Source organism: Solanum lycopersicum, chromosome 11 (genome assembly GCF_036512215.1).
Source record: "Solanum lycopersicum chromosome 11, SLM_r2.1".
NCBI classification, from domain to species: Eukaryota; Viridiplantae; Streptophyta; class Magnoliopsida; order Solanales; family Solanaceae; genus Solanum; species Solanum lycopersicum.
In genome coordinates this window covers 58,724,646-58,743,555 of record NC_090810.1, presented here as the reverse complement: position 1 = coordinate 58,743,555, position 18,910 = coordinate 58,724,646, and the positions used below count along the sequence as shown (strand labels likewise).

Sequence of the window (18,910 nt, the reverse complement as noted above, 5' to 3'; positions counted from 1 at the left end):
CATGGTGCTTGAATTTATTTCTTTAAGATGTAATAATAAAAAAAACATAAATTATTATTTGTTCAAAAATTTCATATTTCAACTATTATTTATTTATTTAAAATGTTAACTTTTTATACTAAATACATATTTTGATGCATTAAGAAAAATGATATAAATATACAACTTAAAATATAAAAAATTTACAAAAATCTGCTCTCGCTTCGAATATATCTCTATTTCCTATTGAATACATCCCCCTTCCCGTCGAATATATTCCTATCCCTAAATACACCATCGCTATTCAGTAACGTATTAAACAACTAAAGAATGTATTTAAAAGCAATAAAAATTCCAATTTTTTTTGTAACTCTATTACCTTTTGATTACATTTTTATCCCCTCGAATACATCCCTCCCGTTAAATAATATATCGAACTCCATTTCTTTTGTAATTAGATAAATTTTTGAAGATAATGCATAGCCGAAAATGTATGAGATTTTGTGACTTGTATAAAGAAAAAGTATAATACTTTTATTTTTGTTTCCCACATATGATTTAGAGCTCATATTTAAATCTCGACTAAATCAAATTATAAGGCTCTCAACATAAATTTATTCGAGGCTCGATATGTTTTTTTGATATAAAATGAGTGATATATGGCCAAAGAGATATTTTGTTTGCAAAAAATTTGCAGAAGATAAAAGAGCAAAGCAAAGTCTAGCTTCAATTTTTCTAACTCTCTCTATATATACTGTATAAATTCTGTATCATACATACGAACTGAAATGGTGCTGCCATTGTGTATTCCCAATCACTCTCACTTCATCTCTCCTTTAAGCTCAGTCGAATTCTCTCCTCCGCCACCGCAGCGGCGCCGTGCACGGCCCAGATTCACGACTGTACTATCCGTACTCAAAACCTCTCGACCCGGTAATGAATATACATGTTTTATTGAAAGAATTTTGAATTTTGTTACTACCCATTTGAGTAATTTGCTCGATAGTTACCTGTACTGAGAGAATTGTGAATGTTGTCACTACCCATTTGAGTAATTTGCATTTCTTTTTTCTTCTTGCTGAAGTGATTCGGTAGCTGGAAACTCAATAGTTACTTTTTTTAAGAGAGAATTGTGAATTTTATAACCACCCATTTGAGCAATTTGCTGTTTTTCTTCTTCTTGTTCAAGTGACACTCTGTAGCTGGAAACTCAGTAGTTGTCTTTTTTGGAGAATTGTGAAATTTATCAATTAGCGTCTTTTTTCGTGTTCTTTTTCAACTGACCCAGTAGCTGGTAACTCAACATTACTATTTCTGAAAGCATTGTGGAGTTTTTAACTTCCCATTTGAGTAATTTGTGTTTTTTAGTATTCTTGCCTAGTGACTTTGTTGCTGGAAACTAAAGAATGATGCTTTTTGGAAGCATTGTGAAATTTTTACTGCCCATTTGTGTAATTTCTTTTTAATCTTCTTGTCCACAAGTGAGTGAAGTCACAGTGGATGACGCTCTACGAGATTTCTTGAGGGATAGAGAGTTAAAGGGGGATGTTATCTCGAGAATTTCTGATAGAATCTGGCTGAGGAACGTGGCTGGTTTTGATTCGGCAGAAGCTGGGAGTGGGACAAGTGAGGCTACTCAATCGGAGGAGGTATTTTGTTGATTACCCTTCCGTTTTCCAGGTTTTTAGTATTGGTTTGCTTGCTTTTGAACTTTGAAACAAAAGGATACCAATGCAGGTATCAGGGGAAGATAATGAAGGTGGGTTTTTGAAGTTGAAAAGTACCAAAGAGTGGCTTTCAGGTGACGCCACGGCGCCAGTTAATAAAAAGAGGACATTTAAGGTGTTCATTAATAAGTTTTTGTTCTTTTTAATGGTGTTTTGAGTATTGTGATTCATGAGTACTTAGATTTTTGCCATTGATGCTTCTAATGATATGCACAGGAAATACAAGATGACAGGGAAAGAACGAAAAGGCTAAACTTTCTCCAATATGAAGCTGTACGTCCCGGTCAAGCATCTATGTTCTTGCTATTTTATATTCTTAAACATTTATAATTGCATAGCATTGGAATTCAAATACCGCTGTTTTAGAATGTGGAGACTCTACTCATAATATTTTTTGCTGGCCATCATCCTTATGACCTTATTGTGGTTCATGTTGTTTTATTTACTTTGGTGAAAGGTTGTCCAAAAGAAAAGGGGCTTCTTGATATTGCATTTGCCAATTTTTGACGTCTTAGATGGAGGACATTAGTAACACCCTGAGATTTTTCTTCTGTGTTTGTATTATCTCCTACTTCCAAAAATCTTTGCATGTCCTTATTGAAGAAAATGGGATATATTGTAGAATTTTATTGATGAAAGGTAGTCTGAATGGTTCTATGAGCACCTACACTATGCATGCATAGTGTGATCTGTTCAATGATTTATATAACAAGTATTTACCAACTTTTAAGAGTAAAATGAGTAGTTAAGGGCTGTTACAAAATCCTGCTGCTCCGAAGAGTATGAAAAGTGACAAGGAAAGGATTTCAAATGTTATTCTCTGACTATGGAAACATGGTATACTGAAGTTGTATCCAATTATAAGAGAGTATCTTCGCTGAGATACACAAAACAGATGTCTGCAAATGAATTTAACTATGTTTTGTTCTAAATGTACAAGGCTTAGATCATTTTTCTGTTCCTCTTGCAGCTTAAGAGGGAGCTACTTTTCTTAACGGTGGGCATTGGGACTGCTTGCACTGGATACTGTTTGGTAGTTTTATCAGTCCAGGTATTTGGTAGATTTTTTTTACATGTTCTGAGGTCATGAGACATTCTATAATAGAAGGCATATAGTGTTTCCTCACAACCATTGGTGGCTATGCTTAGTTGTGCTATATTTATCTAGATCTTCACTTGAGCTAGAAAAGCAATGGAGAGCACATGCGTGTAAATCACAATTAGTGATTGATTTACTGCAACCGGGAAAGCTTGCAATGGAGAGAGAGCCACTGAGTTCATACTTTCTTACAGTTACTATTTTAATAATAACCACCCAACCAACTTAGTAGAACAATTTCTGTTCCAATTAAATGTTCTTCCCATTTCTACTGCTTACTTGATGAGAAAAAACTGGTTTGGTTTTGGTAACCTTTTTCACTGGGTTATTCATCTGTTCTATCTTATGAAAGAGGTTTCAGGTTAGAAATATTTTCATCCGCGGTGGACTGACAGATATACTTATTCAATCTGTAGGCTGCTCTGAGCTATGCGACAGGAGTTGTTTTCAGGTTTGTTTGTAACTATTTTTAACTCCATCTATCCTGTTTACCGATCCTTCCAGTACTTGTAAACAGCCCAATTTTGCACATTTAGGCAGTTAAAAATGGATAGCTTATAATATCTAGAAATATGCTTTTACATTATCTAGACCTTACAAGTATGTTTATGGTAGAATCTTTACATTTGAACTACTCTTTTGCTTATGTTTCCCATAAAACTGGCTGCATCTTCAATTCGGTTTATTTCTCTGGGTAATTTTGTCTGTAATTTCTTATGCAGTTGCCTGTACTATCAGCTCCTCTGCCAACATGCAGACAACCTCTCACAAGAGACAGTTCCTGATATTTTCACGAAAAAGAAACTTAAGAAGTAATGTCATAACTTAACTATGTTTTTGTTTGGTTATTCTCCACATAAGAATGGTAAGCTTGATTGATTGGATGATCTAATATTTCTTCCTCTCAGAATCGGAATACGAAGTGAAGATCTGCAGGATTTCTTTGAGAAATCTGTTAAAGGCAGCAGCATTGCTCTTTCATCTCCCAGGCTTGTGATTCCTGCTGCAATATATGGATTGTGGGAATTGTCTCAGCATTTCGCCCATGATCTATTTGATTTTCAGGTAATGCTTTGTACATTTACGGCTTTTGAATTAACACTTATATATACATTTAATTTAGAATCTTGACTTATTTATGCGATCCTCTGTTTGATTCCTCTGATTATGGCTGTTCATCAGTTAACGTGACATATGTTTGGGATCTTAACAGCTGGTTCCTGCCATGGTTGGGTTGTTTGTATATAAAGCAGCTTGCCTGGTGCAAGTCTACAGAGATAATGAAGACCTTCAATTTCTTTTTCCTGGGAATGAAGAAGGGTCCGGTGACTGAATATCTGGAATATGTTACTTGTTGATGCGATGGTAAAGTTGGATGTCTACCTGACTACACCTTCTGGGTAATGACTCTTTCTAAAGCTTTTAGTCATCTCAAAGGTTTTGTGGATACCAAAAACCATCAGTTGAGGACTTCTCTCCTTTCAATTAATGATCCATATGAAGTTCTAGAGAATTGACCACCATGAACTTTCCAATGAATGCAATTAAGAATCATTTTAAAAGAAGTTGGAAACATACCTTAAATACTTCTTTTTTTTATATATGTACTCCACAAAAAACCTTTAAGAAATTTATATGATATTTTCTTATATATTAGTGCAAGTAAATAAAATATGTTCTTATTAATCAACATTCCTTGCAATACTATGTACATTCTATACAGGCTTATTTACGTACTGTATTAGTTACTGGTAAACATTACTCTGTCAAGGAAGTTCCTGTACTTCAAAAAAAAAAGGTGTTTCCTTAGTTCCTTATAGTTCTTTGAGGCCAAAAGTGCTTTGATCCTTTTTGCACTTCTTATATATTTGATAGTTTCCTACAATAACATACCCAATGTAATCCCATAAGTGGGGTCTTGGAAGGTTGGTGTGAAGATACAGAGGTTGTTTCTATTAGCCCCTTGGTTGAAGTATAAAGCATATTAAATCAGGTATGAAAAAGAAATACAGTAGTGAAAAAACCATGTTGAAAAATAACGGAGAAAATAATAGTAGCAATAGCAAATAATACGATAATCGAAAGCAAGGGAAATACAAAGTAATAATAAAATCAAAGAACCTCGCTCCCAAAATGAAGTTGTTCAATTACTTCAAACTCTTAGATACTTCTCTACATGTGCCCCCTGCGCATGTGCGCTCACACACACAAAAGGATGAGACATCTTGGAGAATTTATCATGCAATAGGAACTAGGTACCAACAGTCTGCTATGGCTAGGGAGTAGCTTTTGCCTACAGAGGGGCAATATTTGTAATGTGAGTATCAGAGATACTATTGAAGTAATTGAGATACCAAGTGGTTAAGTCGTAGTTCTTTAGCTTAGAAGAAATACACATGAGGATCTAAGTGAATTGGCTTTGAAAATAGGGAATGACTTGGCAAAGGAAGGATCATGTTCTCATAAATAGTATCTAGAGGAAGGGCTTTCTTGTTGCTTATCAACACACACACACATAGCTAGAGGGGGTGGGTGGGTGGGTGGGGGGTACCCATACTACCAAAATGTAGTGTCTGAACTCCCCAAATATAAGCCAGATGATTAAAGAGCACTAAGGTGGAGTTCAACAGTTCAACTAGTATCACGAGGAATAGATGTAGAGAAATCTTTTTTTTTTTTGGATCTTACAGAGTAGAGAAGATACCCCAAACCAATTCTTGGATTGGATAGAAATTTCAAGTGTAATTTGATCATATCAGATAGGAAGGACATTTCGTTGTGGTTGTGGGGCAGGATGATTCTGGAAACTTTTCTGGTTACAAAATGGAACCTAAGTATCTGTGTAACCCAACATTATCTTTTTCTCTCTAATAGAAGTATGTTAGCCACCATTCTCAAACCATGAGGTGTTCATTGGTTTTGGTTTCGTCCATCTCACCATTCTTTTTATGCACATCTCTTTTCTTCTCCTTTCCTATTTCTTCCAAAATTACTATCCGATCTGATGAGATTCGTCAATGGTTGGCTGTGGCAAGTCTGATGTCGCAAATTCCACTCTAAATTTAAAAACTCCGAGCTTTGCAGATATACTTAAGGATGGGCTGTTCTAAGTACGAGAAGTTTGAGAGATTGACTGAGTCGTAGCTGCAGACAGAGGAGAAGAAAATCCTAGCAACTGTTGTATTATGCTGTGCCTGTAACAAAAAAATTTAGCAATCGGGGTGGCCCAGTGGTTTGGGCTTGGGATTTTCTTGTTGGAGGTCTCAAGTTCGGAACCCCTTGCCGGCGAAAGCAAGGGAATTTTCCTTTTGGGTCGAGCTCGTCGCACCGGGCTTGCCTACCGCGGGTTACCTCTCCTGTGTGATTTGAGAGTTATTACATAGGAGCGGGGTTTTACACCCCATGTGCATCCAAAGGGTAGCGCTGCGGGTTTCCCTAGTCATAAAAAAAGAGGACTGAACCAGATATTAGTAAAAGGATAATTGTTTCTTTCACTTAAGCATGATGTATGGGTTAGGCACATGACATGTGTTTGAACTCTACTGAAGAGAAAGCTAATATTTAAGTGTGGAAGGCTAGAACAGGTCCATTATCCTTCGATTTTTAAGCTGTGTGCCTCTGGACCTTAGGAATTTCTCAGTTACAAAAAAAAGAAAAGATAATGCATCTGTCACCGTGTATTGCGGTTCGGATAAAGAAGAACAGCTCGTGAATGTTATTTCAGACGAAATATAAACAAGACTCTGCCATAGTATCAAATACCTAAACTTGAAATCGCTTGTAGGGTCGTATATCATGTCTCGACTTTTACAGTTTTGAGGTTTGGATTTTACATTCCATTTTGATCTTGCTGTTAATGATCATGCCGTAGAAACAAGACTATGTCTCTTTTGCTCTTTAACACCACTTCTTCTGCAGCCTAACAGAGAGTAACCGACAAACAGCAAGCTGAATCTTTGCAGAGTAGGACAAGCTTTATGATGTCTTGCCTTTTAAGAAAGCAAGATCGAAGGGATGAATATTACACTGCCAGGCTTCGAGAGTAAAAAGTTCATTCAAAAGATTTATGATAGACCATCCACAGACATTTTGTAGAGACAACTCTAGTAGAGTGATGTATAGAATATATATAGAGCACTGTTTACCAAGTATTTGACATGCCTCTTATTCTCTTAAGCATCTTTGTGAGGGCTCATGGGGAACAACTTATAAAGTGTTGGTGTTTTAGTTTGATCCAACTTCAGTGTGACTTTTGCAAGTGTTAATATATCCTTGGTTGTTTCCCCTTTTTAAGTTGAGTCACTAAGTAAATTATCTTTATTGTATGTTTCTTCACCATTAGAGGATTCATATTGCCAATCCAACTTGTTTGTAACAGAAAAAATAGAGTTCTGATGATCGAAAAGGGGTTTACATTTCAGCTCTCAATAATCTTTGAGAGGTTGTAAGCTGAATTTGAAATGGCATGAAGACAATTGCTCTTTGCATTGTTTTATTTATCTGCGGAGACAAAGTTAGGATTTTTAATTTATGTATTCTGGATATGTTTGTTTACTATATAGTAACTTATGGTCTTTTAGCTTATTAGTTTTGTTTGATTTAATTATTGGGATAATGCACAATTACCATGTTAATCTATACTTGAAATTTCAGAGACACTTTTCCATCTCTTTTTGGCCTACGTGACACTATCTTGTGGACTCAACGCTGATTGATTTTTTTTCCAAGTTAGTGCCGCATAGGCCGAAAAAAGGATAGAAAATTACTAATAAAATAAGTTCAGGGATAATAGGACCTTAGTATTGTATAAGTGTGTCTCTTGAATTTCGAACATAGGTCAAAAGGTACTTGTGCATTTTCCCTTAATTATTTTAAAATTATTTTATCTATGATATATTTTCTAATTCTCAAAATACTCCTAAACAAAATTCTTTATTCCTCTCTATTCGATTTATATGGTTGGTTTTCTCCTTGTATATAATTTATAAATTTCTCTTCTAAACTAACTTTGAAGATATTAGCCATGTTTCATTCAATATCGAATCGAAATTAATAACTCAAATAAAAAAAAGTTATTAGTTTTTCGTTAATAAGTTATTAATTTAGTAATTTCGATAATGGTTTTGATTTTTTTAATTATTGGGCTATTTGTTTTTAACGGTTTGAGATTTTTTTCTTAAAGGATTAATCGATAATACGATAGTAAATTATTAAATTATATTTATATCATTTGGTATATAAAGTCTTCGATTCAAGATTCAGTTTCATAATTAATTTTTTGTATGTCTCAAACTCTGAGTTACTTCACCATGTGTCAGTGTTTGCTTTTGAACAAGATTCAATTTGTCAACTCATGTACATGATTTTAGTTTGTTACATTGTTTCTAACTTCTGCGTGACCTTTAATGATTTATTTATTTTTGTGTTAAATCTTAGTGGTAACACTTACCGTCAAATCGATAAGTTAATATCTTGATAACATGCCTAAAAATCAATAACCAATGAATCGAACTAATAAGTTTTATAAAAATCGAATCGAGATAACAACGTTTATTTTATAAGTATATAAATTTTCTTTTAAAAAAAATAAAAAACTTTATTCATCACTTCCACTACCACTCCACAAAAGACACTTCCATTACAATACGCAGCCTATTAGCATCAACTCATCCATCGGATATTTCTCTTCTGCAGAACCCTACCCCCCACCCCCACCCCCCACCCCAGCAGCCATTCTTCAATGGCGAATTCTCAGAGACGGCCGGCGGCATTGGATCCCGTCTACTATCCGGTGGTAGCATTGGCGTTAATCCTTGTTGCATGTGTTGACTTCTGCGACGCCGTCACGGTCGTCGACGTTTATCGCTTGGTTCAGTATGATCTCTCCGGTGTCCCTTTCGGATCTCGGCTCGCTACTCTCAATCACCACGCCGGCTCCTCGTTCTTCGCTTCTAGCTCAACTGTAGATCTCTCTCGCACTGTACTCATGCTTCCTGTTCGTGAATTGGACCTCGATCTCATTAAAGGTTCGCTAGTTATCTCGAAATCTTTATTTTGCTTTTGTTAGCTGTAGTTTAGCTCAGAAGCTCGTTCGTTATTTGTCATTTTGGTTCAGCTGCTTCTTCTTTTTTTCCAGTTTTTAAGAAAAAAGTGATCTTTAAGTAGTTGTTTTTATCGGTGAAATTGCGTTAGCAATAGAAAGTTTCTGTTGAAACTTGAAGTTGTTGCTTTAACCAAATCATAACTACATTTTAAAGTTGTTTTATTTATTCAATAATCGCTTAGATGAATTTGGTGTTCCCAAGTTGCATGTACTAGCATTGTTCAGCTATGTAGCTTGTTCATTATTGTCAGTGTTTTTTTTATAGCAATTGCTACTTCTTTTAGGATGAAGTATGAAGTTTCAGTAAATGGCATCAAGAAGATGCTAAAGGTACAAAAGAGAATGTTTTAGCTCCGACATGTCTAATGAAAGGGAGCTAGCTAACAAAGTCCAGAAAATGATCACGGTTATTTATAGGGGTTAGGTTGCTCCAGATAAAATAAATAAGTAAATGTCTGGTTTTAGGGAGTGGTTTGGAGATGAGATTCCATTGAGACTTCTGTTGTTCCTTTCTGGGAGGATTGTAGTGTAGATTTCAACTGTCTGAAACTAAGCCACTTTGCCGTCCATTAAACTGGTCTAATCTTTGCCCCCTCCATTAGGAAAGTCTCTTTTTTTGTCCTTGACACCTAATGGAACTTCAAACTGAGAGTAATTTAAACTATTGTTAAAATTTGGGGAGTAGATTTAGACTTCTTTTCTTGAACAATTTCGGACATAAAGTCCACCTATTTCATGCTGGAGCTGCTTTGTCAATTAAAAGTCAAATATTAGACGATTTGCTAACGGCAATGGTAAGGAACAACACTGAGCAATTTCAAGTAGAACAATTGGCCAGAAGAAACAAGACAAAAGTCATTTATGCAACTCTATGCTTTTAGGTGCTTAATCAACTTGTCCTATAAACTTCAGGAAATGACAGTAGCTTGACAGCTGATTAAAATATATCCTACAAAGAAAGGACAAACTGATTTTTTTTTGGATCTAGAAAGGACAAACTGATTTAAGACTGAACAGTCTTAAGATTCTGGTGTATTCACAAAAAATGTATTACTTTGTGAACAACTATTCTCAGCAATGGGGCTCTCTTTTCACCGTTTGGGACATTGAGTTCTAGTGTCACAAAAACACGAATGCTTGACTACTACCTTATTATTTGAATTGATTCCTTTGTTTTGCACTTCTATATATTTCTTTTCCTGTTCTCCGCCTTGGCATTCATTTTTAATGCAATAAGTCTGCTAAAGTACTTCTGGTTGACTTCTCTTGAATTGTTTAATTGTTGTTGACTTGTTCTGATATCATTTTTTTTGTTTGTTGTATTGCTAACTCTGCTAAAGGGTACATTAAATTCTGACAGTTGCAGAAAGAAAACTTATTCCAGAAATTCAACTTAAAAAATCTTTTGATAAAGAAAAAAAGAATCTTTTAAGTTGAATTCTGGAATAGGATCTTCAACTTAGTTTATTGTCTGAAAGAAAATAAATTAAACCTATTAGTTGATTGTACAACATATATGAGTACTTAGTTTTAGTGATTTGTGTTTTCCCCAATTCTTCAGTCTCTCATGTAATGGCCTTGTTCTTCATATTTCCATTTATTGCAGAATACATTGGACAGGGCAAGCTATTAGGGGGCTTACTTCTTTTACTGCCGCCTCAATTTAGTCCAGAAAAAGTAGAGACTGCAGTTGGTCGTGATGAAAATTTTGACCTTCTGAGAAATAAAGTGTCTGAGCTGGAACGGTTGCTTATTCATGCTAACATTCCTGTGAGGCAAACACATCCTTGATTATCTTTTTCTTCTTTTCTGTTTTTTTTTGCACCTGGTTATCTTCAGCGGTGTGATGCATTAGATTTATACTACACCTTAATCATGTTCCTAAAAGATGCCTTGACCTTTGTTTAGGGGCCTATTTTGTTTTGTTCGTTTTGGTTTATTCTTGCTGTCTAGCAGATTTAATCTGTCATAATTAAATAATTCTCTAATCATCAGTGGTTTCCTTTTTTTTTTTTTTTTTGGGAAAATCAATTTTTAGTAATAGTAACCAACTATATTTGGTGATAAAAAATGAAGGTCAAATCATTTTAAAGTGATGAATATGAACACTCAAAGTAGTTTTAGTCAATCCTAGTAAAATACTAAAATATTGTATATATAGGAACATGGTGGCTCAGTATGATAAAAACAGAATGTCATAGAGGCATTGACAGTGATTTGATGTGGATTATGATGACTATGACGGTTATTGATGGAATTGTATAGTATCTTTACTTTTTTGGTGTGAACAACTTTGTATTAGATGATATAGATCAGATTATAGATTTGATAGGAAATCTGTAATTATCCCAGTAGCCAACATATCCTTACTGCTGAAGAATACAACCTTGCCATTTTTTATTTTTTTATTTTTAAAAGAAGGTTATCTTTCGCATATGGAATATTTGCCTTAGACTTCCTTTTCGCAAGGATGAGATAAGTATAATATTATGTTAAAAACAATGTCCATATGTATAGTCTATCCTTCCAATTGTTCATAGAACAAAAGAAAATTGAGCAATTGTAGTTGCAACTCCCTCTGACTTATATGAACTAATCTAGGTATTATCATAAATTGGATAAGTATTTTAGAACCTAATTTTGTATTAGAACAGGGAGTTGAAGTTTCCAGAAAAGATAAGTGTCGTGCATGTTTGTAGATTCTTTACCTTTTGATTTACCTCCTGGATATGGCTTTTTGGCCATGTTCATTAATGAAAATATTATTTACCTGATAAAAAAAAAGGTGTAGTGCATGGACCTGTGACTCCATTTATATGTGATTTTATATAATTGAGTTCACAGCATTTTGTGACAACTTCTCTTTCAAATATAGGAAAATGTGACTTTTGGTATTGGATAGAGTTTTTAATTTTGTATTGCTTATCTACTGACTTCACCAGACTTATCTTGCGTGGATAGCATTTGTGGTTTATTTGCATTTTCCTCATGTTGATTTCATCTATATGATATAAATTTAGTGATTGTTTAACTGTATGATATTCTCTTCCAGTATCCTGTGTATTTTGCTTTTGAGGATGATAATATCAATGCTGTACTAGCTGAAGTCAAGAGAAATGATGCTAGTGGTCAACCTGCAACTGCTACAACAGGCGGGTAAGTTTGTGTCTCATTATTATTGCTGAGAGAGACGCTGCCTCTTTTGCTTTATGACAAGTTACTAAAACATGACAATACTGGACTGATGTCCTACAGATCTCTAAACAGTCTGATTAATTTGTTTTTGTTGTTAATGAGCTTGTTAAATTTCTATACCATCTGCAGTCTCCATTATAAATTTAAATGCTTCTGTTCATCTTTATTCTTCAGCTAACTCTTCAGATTTTGTTACTGTCAAAATAAGATTTTGAACTGATAAGTTGGATTACTATCAGTGATCTGTCTACTGGATACATGCTTGTCCACGCAAAGATAGAAAATAAGAAAAGAAAAATGTAACTACATCAGAATATTTGGCAACTAACTGGTTGTGCATATATTTATTTGTTTTCTTAAATAACTAGCACAACATGTAACGTGTCAAATATTAAAGTAAATGATGAAATCGTATATAAAGTTGCTTTGAAAATTCAAGTTATTGCAACTGTTGAATGATTTTTCAGTTACTATCTATTAAGTTTATCAACTAATTTTGTGTCCCTAGAAGGAAAATGTGTCAGAGGACATGGACCAGAATGAGTATCAGATATTTGGCATATTGTTTCTGTCATTGTGGTTCAGTTTGAATTGTCAAATTGGTTTCACTTTCTCTTGTTAATGATTCCACTGATCACATGTCTACAGATACAAGCTTGTTGTTGCTGCCTCAGATCCTAAGAAAATTGCATCTCCCACCATTACAAATATTCAGGTTCTAGTTCACTTCCTGAGAAGTTTGATTTACTATGAATTTTCTAATGACATTGACCACCCGTACTAGCCTAAAAAGACAACATGCTTGATAACTAAAATTTATCTCCCCTTTCTCTATCAGTTGTGGTCATTTTCTCTCAGATTTTATTGGAGCTACTGCTTTGCTTTAATGTAATTAGCTATTGATGAGATTGAGGAGGAATTTTTTAGTGTATAGGGGATGCAGGTGTCTACAAATTTAATTCATAGCGTGTTGTTACTTGATATTGTTAGTGTTGGCATACTTACTATCTCTGGCTTATGATTCTAGAAGCAAGGAAAAGCAATAAGCTTTTCCTTCATTCTTATGATTCTGATCTGGCTGGACACTCAGATCTTGCTGTCCAAGCACTATGGAATATGAATACAATATGTGGTGGCATACTTGTTATATATGGCTCATCACTCCTGGAAGGAAGCATAAAGCTATCCTCAATTATATGCATTTTGATCGGATGTCCTAGCTACTACATGTTGCTAGCTGATATCCAAGCAATAGGATAACACAGTCAGAACCAAATTAAACCTGTAGTAACTAGACTATATATGGTTAGTAATATGTATATAAACATCGTTTGTTCATATTGATGTCAATTTAGGAAAGGAAGTGGATCTACTTGTTTCATTTTCCCATGTAGAGAATATACTTTTCTTTCTTTGGTTGCCCAAATTAACCGCATTAATTTAGGTAGTTGGAAATGTTTGCGGTACTTCATTTGCACGCAGAAGATGCTGTGTATATTGCAACTCCCTCTGTAGTTACAAATACCATTTGACGTTTTGGATTTCCCTATTTATTCATTTCATAGATTTATTTCCCTGTAGTTGTAAATCAAAATTTTGTTCTACAGTCATTCTCAAATTTCCTAGTTACCATAGATTATTTCTTGAATTATTATAGTACAGATGCTCAAATATCTTACAATAGCAATCTAAAATATGCACTGGCTAACTTACCAATTCTCAAAGAAGTAATAGCTAAGTTAATCAATAAAGTTAAAATGTAGTTAACTGCTATTTGGAAGTTAATTTATTGAGCATTTATTATAAGGGATGTTCACATTTTTCTTTGGGGCTGAATTCAGGGATGGTTACCCGGGCTTAAACCTGATGGAGACTCAAGTCAACTCCCTACTATTGCCATAGTGGCTTCGTATGACACGTTTGGGGCTGCACCGGTAAATGATACTTGCGTTAACTTGTGAGATGCCACTATCCACTCTGACATTAATCACTTAATCATGGTATAATCTGCAGGCATTGTCAGTTGGAAGTGATAGCAATGGAAGTGGTGTTGTGGCACTTCTTGAGATAGCTAGGCTGTTTTCTGTTCTGTATTCAAATCCTAAAACAAGGGGTAGATATAACTTACTTTTTGGATTGACGTCTGGTGGGCCTTATAACTTCAACGGAACTCAGAAGGTGCACTACTCCTTCCTGAGCATTTTCTATGCATAAGTTGCAGTATATCTTGCTGTGTCTTTTCAATCTGTAGTTTCTTTCTCTTCAGTGGCTTCGAAGTTTTGACCAACGCCTACGGGAGAGTATCGACTATGCCATTTGCTTGAATAGTCTTGGCTCCTTGGGCAATGAGTTACATCTTCATGTTTCTAAACCTCCTGAAAACACATACATACAACAAATATTTCAGGTATGGATTATTGCATCAACTGAAAGAATCTTGGAGTATTTCAATTTTTGTTACTTCTACCACAATCCTTTCTAGTCTAAAAGTCTCTGTTTGTAGGGTTTCTCCAGTGTAGCAGAAGAATCGGGGCTTCAAGTTGGTCTTAAGCACAAAAAAATAAACATCTCCAGTCCTCGAGTAAGCACACATCTCTTCTTATCTATTGGGTCAGACCTGTTCTTTGACTTCATTTATATTCAGATCCTTGGGCCAGCTTTAGAGCCTCAGAAATATCTTTGGGAAAAACGATATTTGGTGGCATTGGGGACTGTTTTCTGATGTTGTGATGGAATTTCTGTTTTCATGTCGAAGTAAAAAAATTAAATGTTGTTTTTTGTGTGAAATTGACTGCTGCAAAGTTGGAGAAATTATTCCTCTTTCCCCTGCATTAAACATGGATCTAACTTAAGCAGATTATTTTTGTGAAAACATACAGTTTGCCATTCTATTTGATCAAATTTGCTTACTATTTTCCTATTTAACCAATTTGACAATTTTTGCCATGGTGCAACTCCTTGTTAGTGTGTATGACATAGTACTCTGCTAGTTGTGGTTGGGTTTGTGCTTGGTTACATTTCTGGTGAGATTTGTAACAAGAGCAATGGTACTTAAAAAAATGAGATTATGTCAGTGGCAGAATCTGTCTGGTTATAACCATAGAGTGTTTTCTGGTTTTGGGTTTTAGTAGTCAGTTATATTAAACTGGTGATTTAGTGACAATCTCAATGTTCTGGCATCTGAGTATTCTTTTTCTCCTTCAAACATCTTCTCCTTGGCTGCTATCCCCCCAGGAACTGTTTATTCAAACTTCTATTTAGCATTCTCTCTTGTGAAGGAGGAAGCTTTCCATCTGATCTTATGTTGGGGTAGGGTTGAGATTTTCCCAGCTCATTTGTAGCTATATTGAATAGTATTAACACTGATTGAGCACTAAGTTATTGAGCTTGGTTTTGTAGTTGAATATCAGTTGCTCCTGCCATTTTGACTTGTCTTATTTCCTTAGAAGGCCATGTGTAATAGTTTCTGTGCTAAAGCTACTAAAATAATGTAGGTAGCCTGGGAGCATGAGCAGTTTTCAAGGCTGCGAGTCACTGCAGCAACAATTTCTGAGCTTTCTACTGCACCTGAATTGTTAGAAGGCACTGGAAGTTTGTCTGATAACAGGTTAGTACTGAACTCTATATCCTATTTTCAAAATTCTTTTGATCGCAATCAGCTGAAATCCTTGTTTTCTGTTCTCAGACGTTCTGTTAGTGAAGCCTCCATCATTCGAAGTGTCAAGCTTGTTGCTGAAAGTGTAGCAGTAAGTATCTACATCTTTGCCGCCAAACCTGTTCCAAACATGATGAAATAATAATGATAGAAATCTGATTTTATTAACCATCAAACAACCAACCTTCAAGTGACATTTTCTTCTTTTTGAGAAATAGACAACTGTGACCGAACTGTTTTAAATTGAAAAATAATAAGGGGAGGCTTCTTTGGCCTCTCATGGGAACTTTTATGTGTGTCACTTCTATGACTTTCTCTTTTTGTTAAGATATTCATTGTGTTTAATGCTTTGCATGCATACAGTTTTATACATAATCAACATAAACCTCATAATTTAATTGACATAAACAAGATAGTTTAGTGAACCATATCTACATCGTCATTCCATGACTTCATTCAATTGACAAATTTACTTTCATTTGAAGGTCTCTTCATGTTTCCACAAGAACATTAAAGCTCTGGTCAATTCCTGGAAGTAGTTTTTTTAGCTCATAAATTAATTATATGCTATTTTATTGTTGTTGCACCTTCTCTTTAAATTAGTCAGATGAACAATACTAGAATTTTACATGATTTTGTTGAAGCATAACTGTTAAAGATCCTTAGGATGAGGATAAATCTAACAATTTCAGGATGTATGTATAGAACTACATGCCATATTAGATGGGCATCTTACTAAAAGTATCTATGATAAATATGGCCTTGGAAGTTCAAAACAAGTTTTGAAGATCAAGAGTTAATATGGAGTACAACGCTCCGTGTGCCTTTCTCACTGTTTGTACGACAGTGTTTTGTCTATTGTTAATCTTCTTGGAGTGTGCTGTATGTAAGATGTTTTGGTGGTAGGACTTCTCTGGAAAAAGAATTTTTTTCTATAGATTTTCATGTGGACACATTATTTTGCAGCCTTGTATGCCTTGTTATTTTTGGTATACTTTCTGTTATGTAATTGAGTATGAAATGTTGCTTATTATATCCCCGATGAGAAATATCTTTTTTTTTTTTTACATTTGTTAAAGGATATGGTAGTTGTGCTGTCTAACAAGTAATGTACACAGAGACATATATACAGCCAGGAAGGAAAAGGCACAAATATATTTGCAGACGATGGTAGTTTAGCTGTCAATCCTTCCTATGTACGGTCCTGGCTGGATCTTTTGTCTACTACCTCTCGAGTGGCACCTTTTCTTTCAAAGAGTGACCCACTTATCATGGCACTGCAAAAGGTACTACCATCCTTTCTTTGAAATCTTTTAAATCATGTTAACATATAGAGACATGTCGATGCACATGCATCACTATCACTAATGCTCGTGCTGGTCATTCTACACTATTAGATAATGTGTCTCTTGTTATCCTTTTTCCTTTCCTTGATAGTATAAATAATTAGCCTCTATCCCCTGTTCTCGCCCCCTTCTGTGACACATTAACTCCGAAAAAGGATGTCTGCCTTTCAAAAACAATTAGTAAATTTTAATAGGTTGTCACCAATGAACCCACAAAATTTGAGCTCAAACTGAGTCTGTCACACATATTTCGTAATATTTATGGACTAATACCCATAAAAAATGAGACAATTCTGGAAATTCCTATTTCATGACACAGAAACTCCAAAAAAGCGATGTCCGTCCTTCAAAAACAATGAGTATCATTTAATAGGTCGTCACCAGTGGACCCACAAAATTTGAGCTCATACAAAGTCAATCACTTATTCTGGAGTATTCGTGGACTAACACACACGAAAATAATGAGTATCAATTAATAGGTCGTGCAACAATGGACCCACAATATTTGAATTCAAACAGAGTAGGTGACACATTCCGGAAAATTGATAAACTTAACATATGAAAAGATCAACATAATCCTGAATTCTTGTTTGTTGACACATAAACACCAAAAAAATGATGTCCACCTTTCGTAAGTGTTAGTCCATAAATTTTCATTTTTAAGATCGCTTAACGAAAAAATAACTCTGGCATTGTCATATAGCAATTTGAGCTCTTTGTGATAGCCTTTCCTTCCCTCCCTCGTTTTGATCACATGTGCTTTATACTTCTGCAGGAATTAGCTGATCATACTGCTGAGGTGAATGTACAGCATGAGACGCTAGACGAGACTTTCACTTTTTATGATTCAATTAGTGGCAGATTACATGTATATCAGGTGTGTAAGACCATTCCCTCTTCCGTCTCCTTGCCACTACTACCTGTCCAATACTCATGTGTGTCTGCTAATTACAATACATTTCATCATTGATCATACTTGATTTGTTTAGGGTCCAATCGTAATTCTAATACATAGGCCTATCTTGAGTCTCACTTGCCTAACTTAGCGTTGGCAACTATTTTCTATAGCTAATGAGCTGTACAAAATATATTTTCTTTTTACTGTAGGTTGCGAGCGTGACTTTTGACTTGCTCTTGCTGTTGGTTCTTGGATCATACTTGATAACACTTTTCAGTTTTCTCGTTATCACCACCAGGGTATGTCTTTCTGGTTTGTTTAGCTCTCAATGCCTTCCTTCTGCTCTGCAAATTTCATTTTGTTGCTTATACTACTATAGCAACTACTACTGCACCTCCATACTAATTTGGATCGGCTATGGAAACAAAAAGATTGAAAAACTGAATGTGACTCTGGTATTGCTCAACAGGGTCTTGACGATCTTATCAGTCTATTCCGACGTCCTCCATCCCGGAAAGTGAAAGCTGTGTGATTTCTTGAGGTGGGGATATGTTCACACTTGAGGTCTCCAGTAAACTATGAATTGCTCACCATCGATCTGTAGTTTAACGTGTCGTTATTTAGAAGCTTTCGACGAATTTCCATGGGAGAAACTCCACATATTTTACTTTGGTGGTGCGACTACATGCATAGTTATAAATTTTTTGCTTAGTTACAAATGTAATTTCCATAACATGCTACTTAGAGATGTTAACTTCGAGCTTCATATTAATTTGCCGGCAGTTATCACATTGATTTGCAGACAGTTAACCATTGAAACTATCGAAAAATAAGTTGTTTCCAGATTATAACATGCAATTTGTATTATTAATTAATATCAAGTAAAGACACTTTTAGTTATGTTCTTT

At 35.0% G+C, this 18,910-nt stretch overlaps 2 protein-coding genes across 2 annotated transcripts; both read left to right on the top strand.

The window, feature by feature from the left end:
- Positions 1 to 613: 613 nt before the first annotated feature.
- Positions 614 to 7,098, top strand: LOC101265893 (uncharacterized). Its single transcript, XM_004251029.5, has 10 exons — positions 614 to 912; positions 1,462 to 1,628; positions 1,717 to 1,821; positions 1,923 to 1,979; positions 2,677 to 2,757; positions 3,222 to 3,256; positions 3,528 to 3,617; positions 3,714 to 3,870; positions 4,019 to 4,205; positions 6,724 to 7,098. Exons 1-9 carry the CDS (start codon positions 768 to 770, stop codon positions 4,136 to 4,138), a joined length of 957 nt encoding a protein of 318 aa, XP_004251077.1. The 5' UTR covers positions 614 to 767; the 3' UTR covers positions 4,139 to 4,205; positions 6,724 to 7,098.
- Positions 7,099 to 8,399: 1,301 nt separating this feature from the next.
- Positions 8,400 to 18,902, top strand: LOC101265307 (uncharacterized). Its single transcript, XM_004251027.5, has 14 exons — positions 8,400 to 8,831; positions 10,515 to 10,678; positions 11,961 to 12,064; positions 12,752 to 12,818; positions 13,945 to 14,037; positions 14,117 to 14,281; positions 14,370 to 14,510; positions 14,607 to 14,684; positions 15,598 to 15,710; positions 15,789 to 15,849; positions 16,877 to 17,044; positions 17,880 to 17,981; positions 18,212 to 18,301; positions 18,472 to 18,902. The coding sequence occupies exons 1-14, from the start codon at positions 8,546 to 8,548 to the stop codon at positions 18,532 to 18,534; spliced, it is 1,695 nt and encodes a 564-aa protein (XP_004251075.1). The 5' UTR covers positions 8,400 to 8,545; the 3' UTR covers positions 18,535 to 18,902.
- The last annotated feature ends 8 nt before the right edge of the window (positions 18,903 to 18,910 follow it).

Excerpts from the sequence above, each read along its gene's own strand:
- LOC101265893 (XM_004251029.5), top strand. The coding sequence starts at position 768 with ATGGTGCTGCCATTGTGTATTCCCAATCACTCTCACTTCATCTCTCCT. Across the intron at positions 913-1,461 it reads ACTCAAAACCTCTCGACCCG|TGAGTGAAGTCACAGTGGAT; the intron begins GTAATGAATATA and ends CTTGTCCACAAG. Across the intron at positions 2,758-3,221 it reads TGGTAGTTTTATCAGTCCAG|GCTGCTCTGAGCTATGCGAC; the intron begins GTATTTGGTAGA and ends TTCAATCTGTAG.
- LOC101265307 (XM_004251027.5), top strand. The coding sequence starts at position 8,546 with ATGGCGAATTCTCAGAGACGGCCGGCGGCATTGGATCCCGTCTACTAT. Across the intron at positions 14,038-14,116 it reads ACACGTTTGGGGCTGCACCG|GCATTGTCAGTTGGAAGTGA; the intron begins GTAAATGATACT and ends TATAATCTGCAG. Across the intron at positions 15,850-16,876 it reads TTGTTGCTGAAAGTGTAGCA|AGACATATATACAGCCAGGA; the intron begins GTAAGTATCTAC and ends TAATGTACACAG.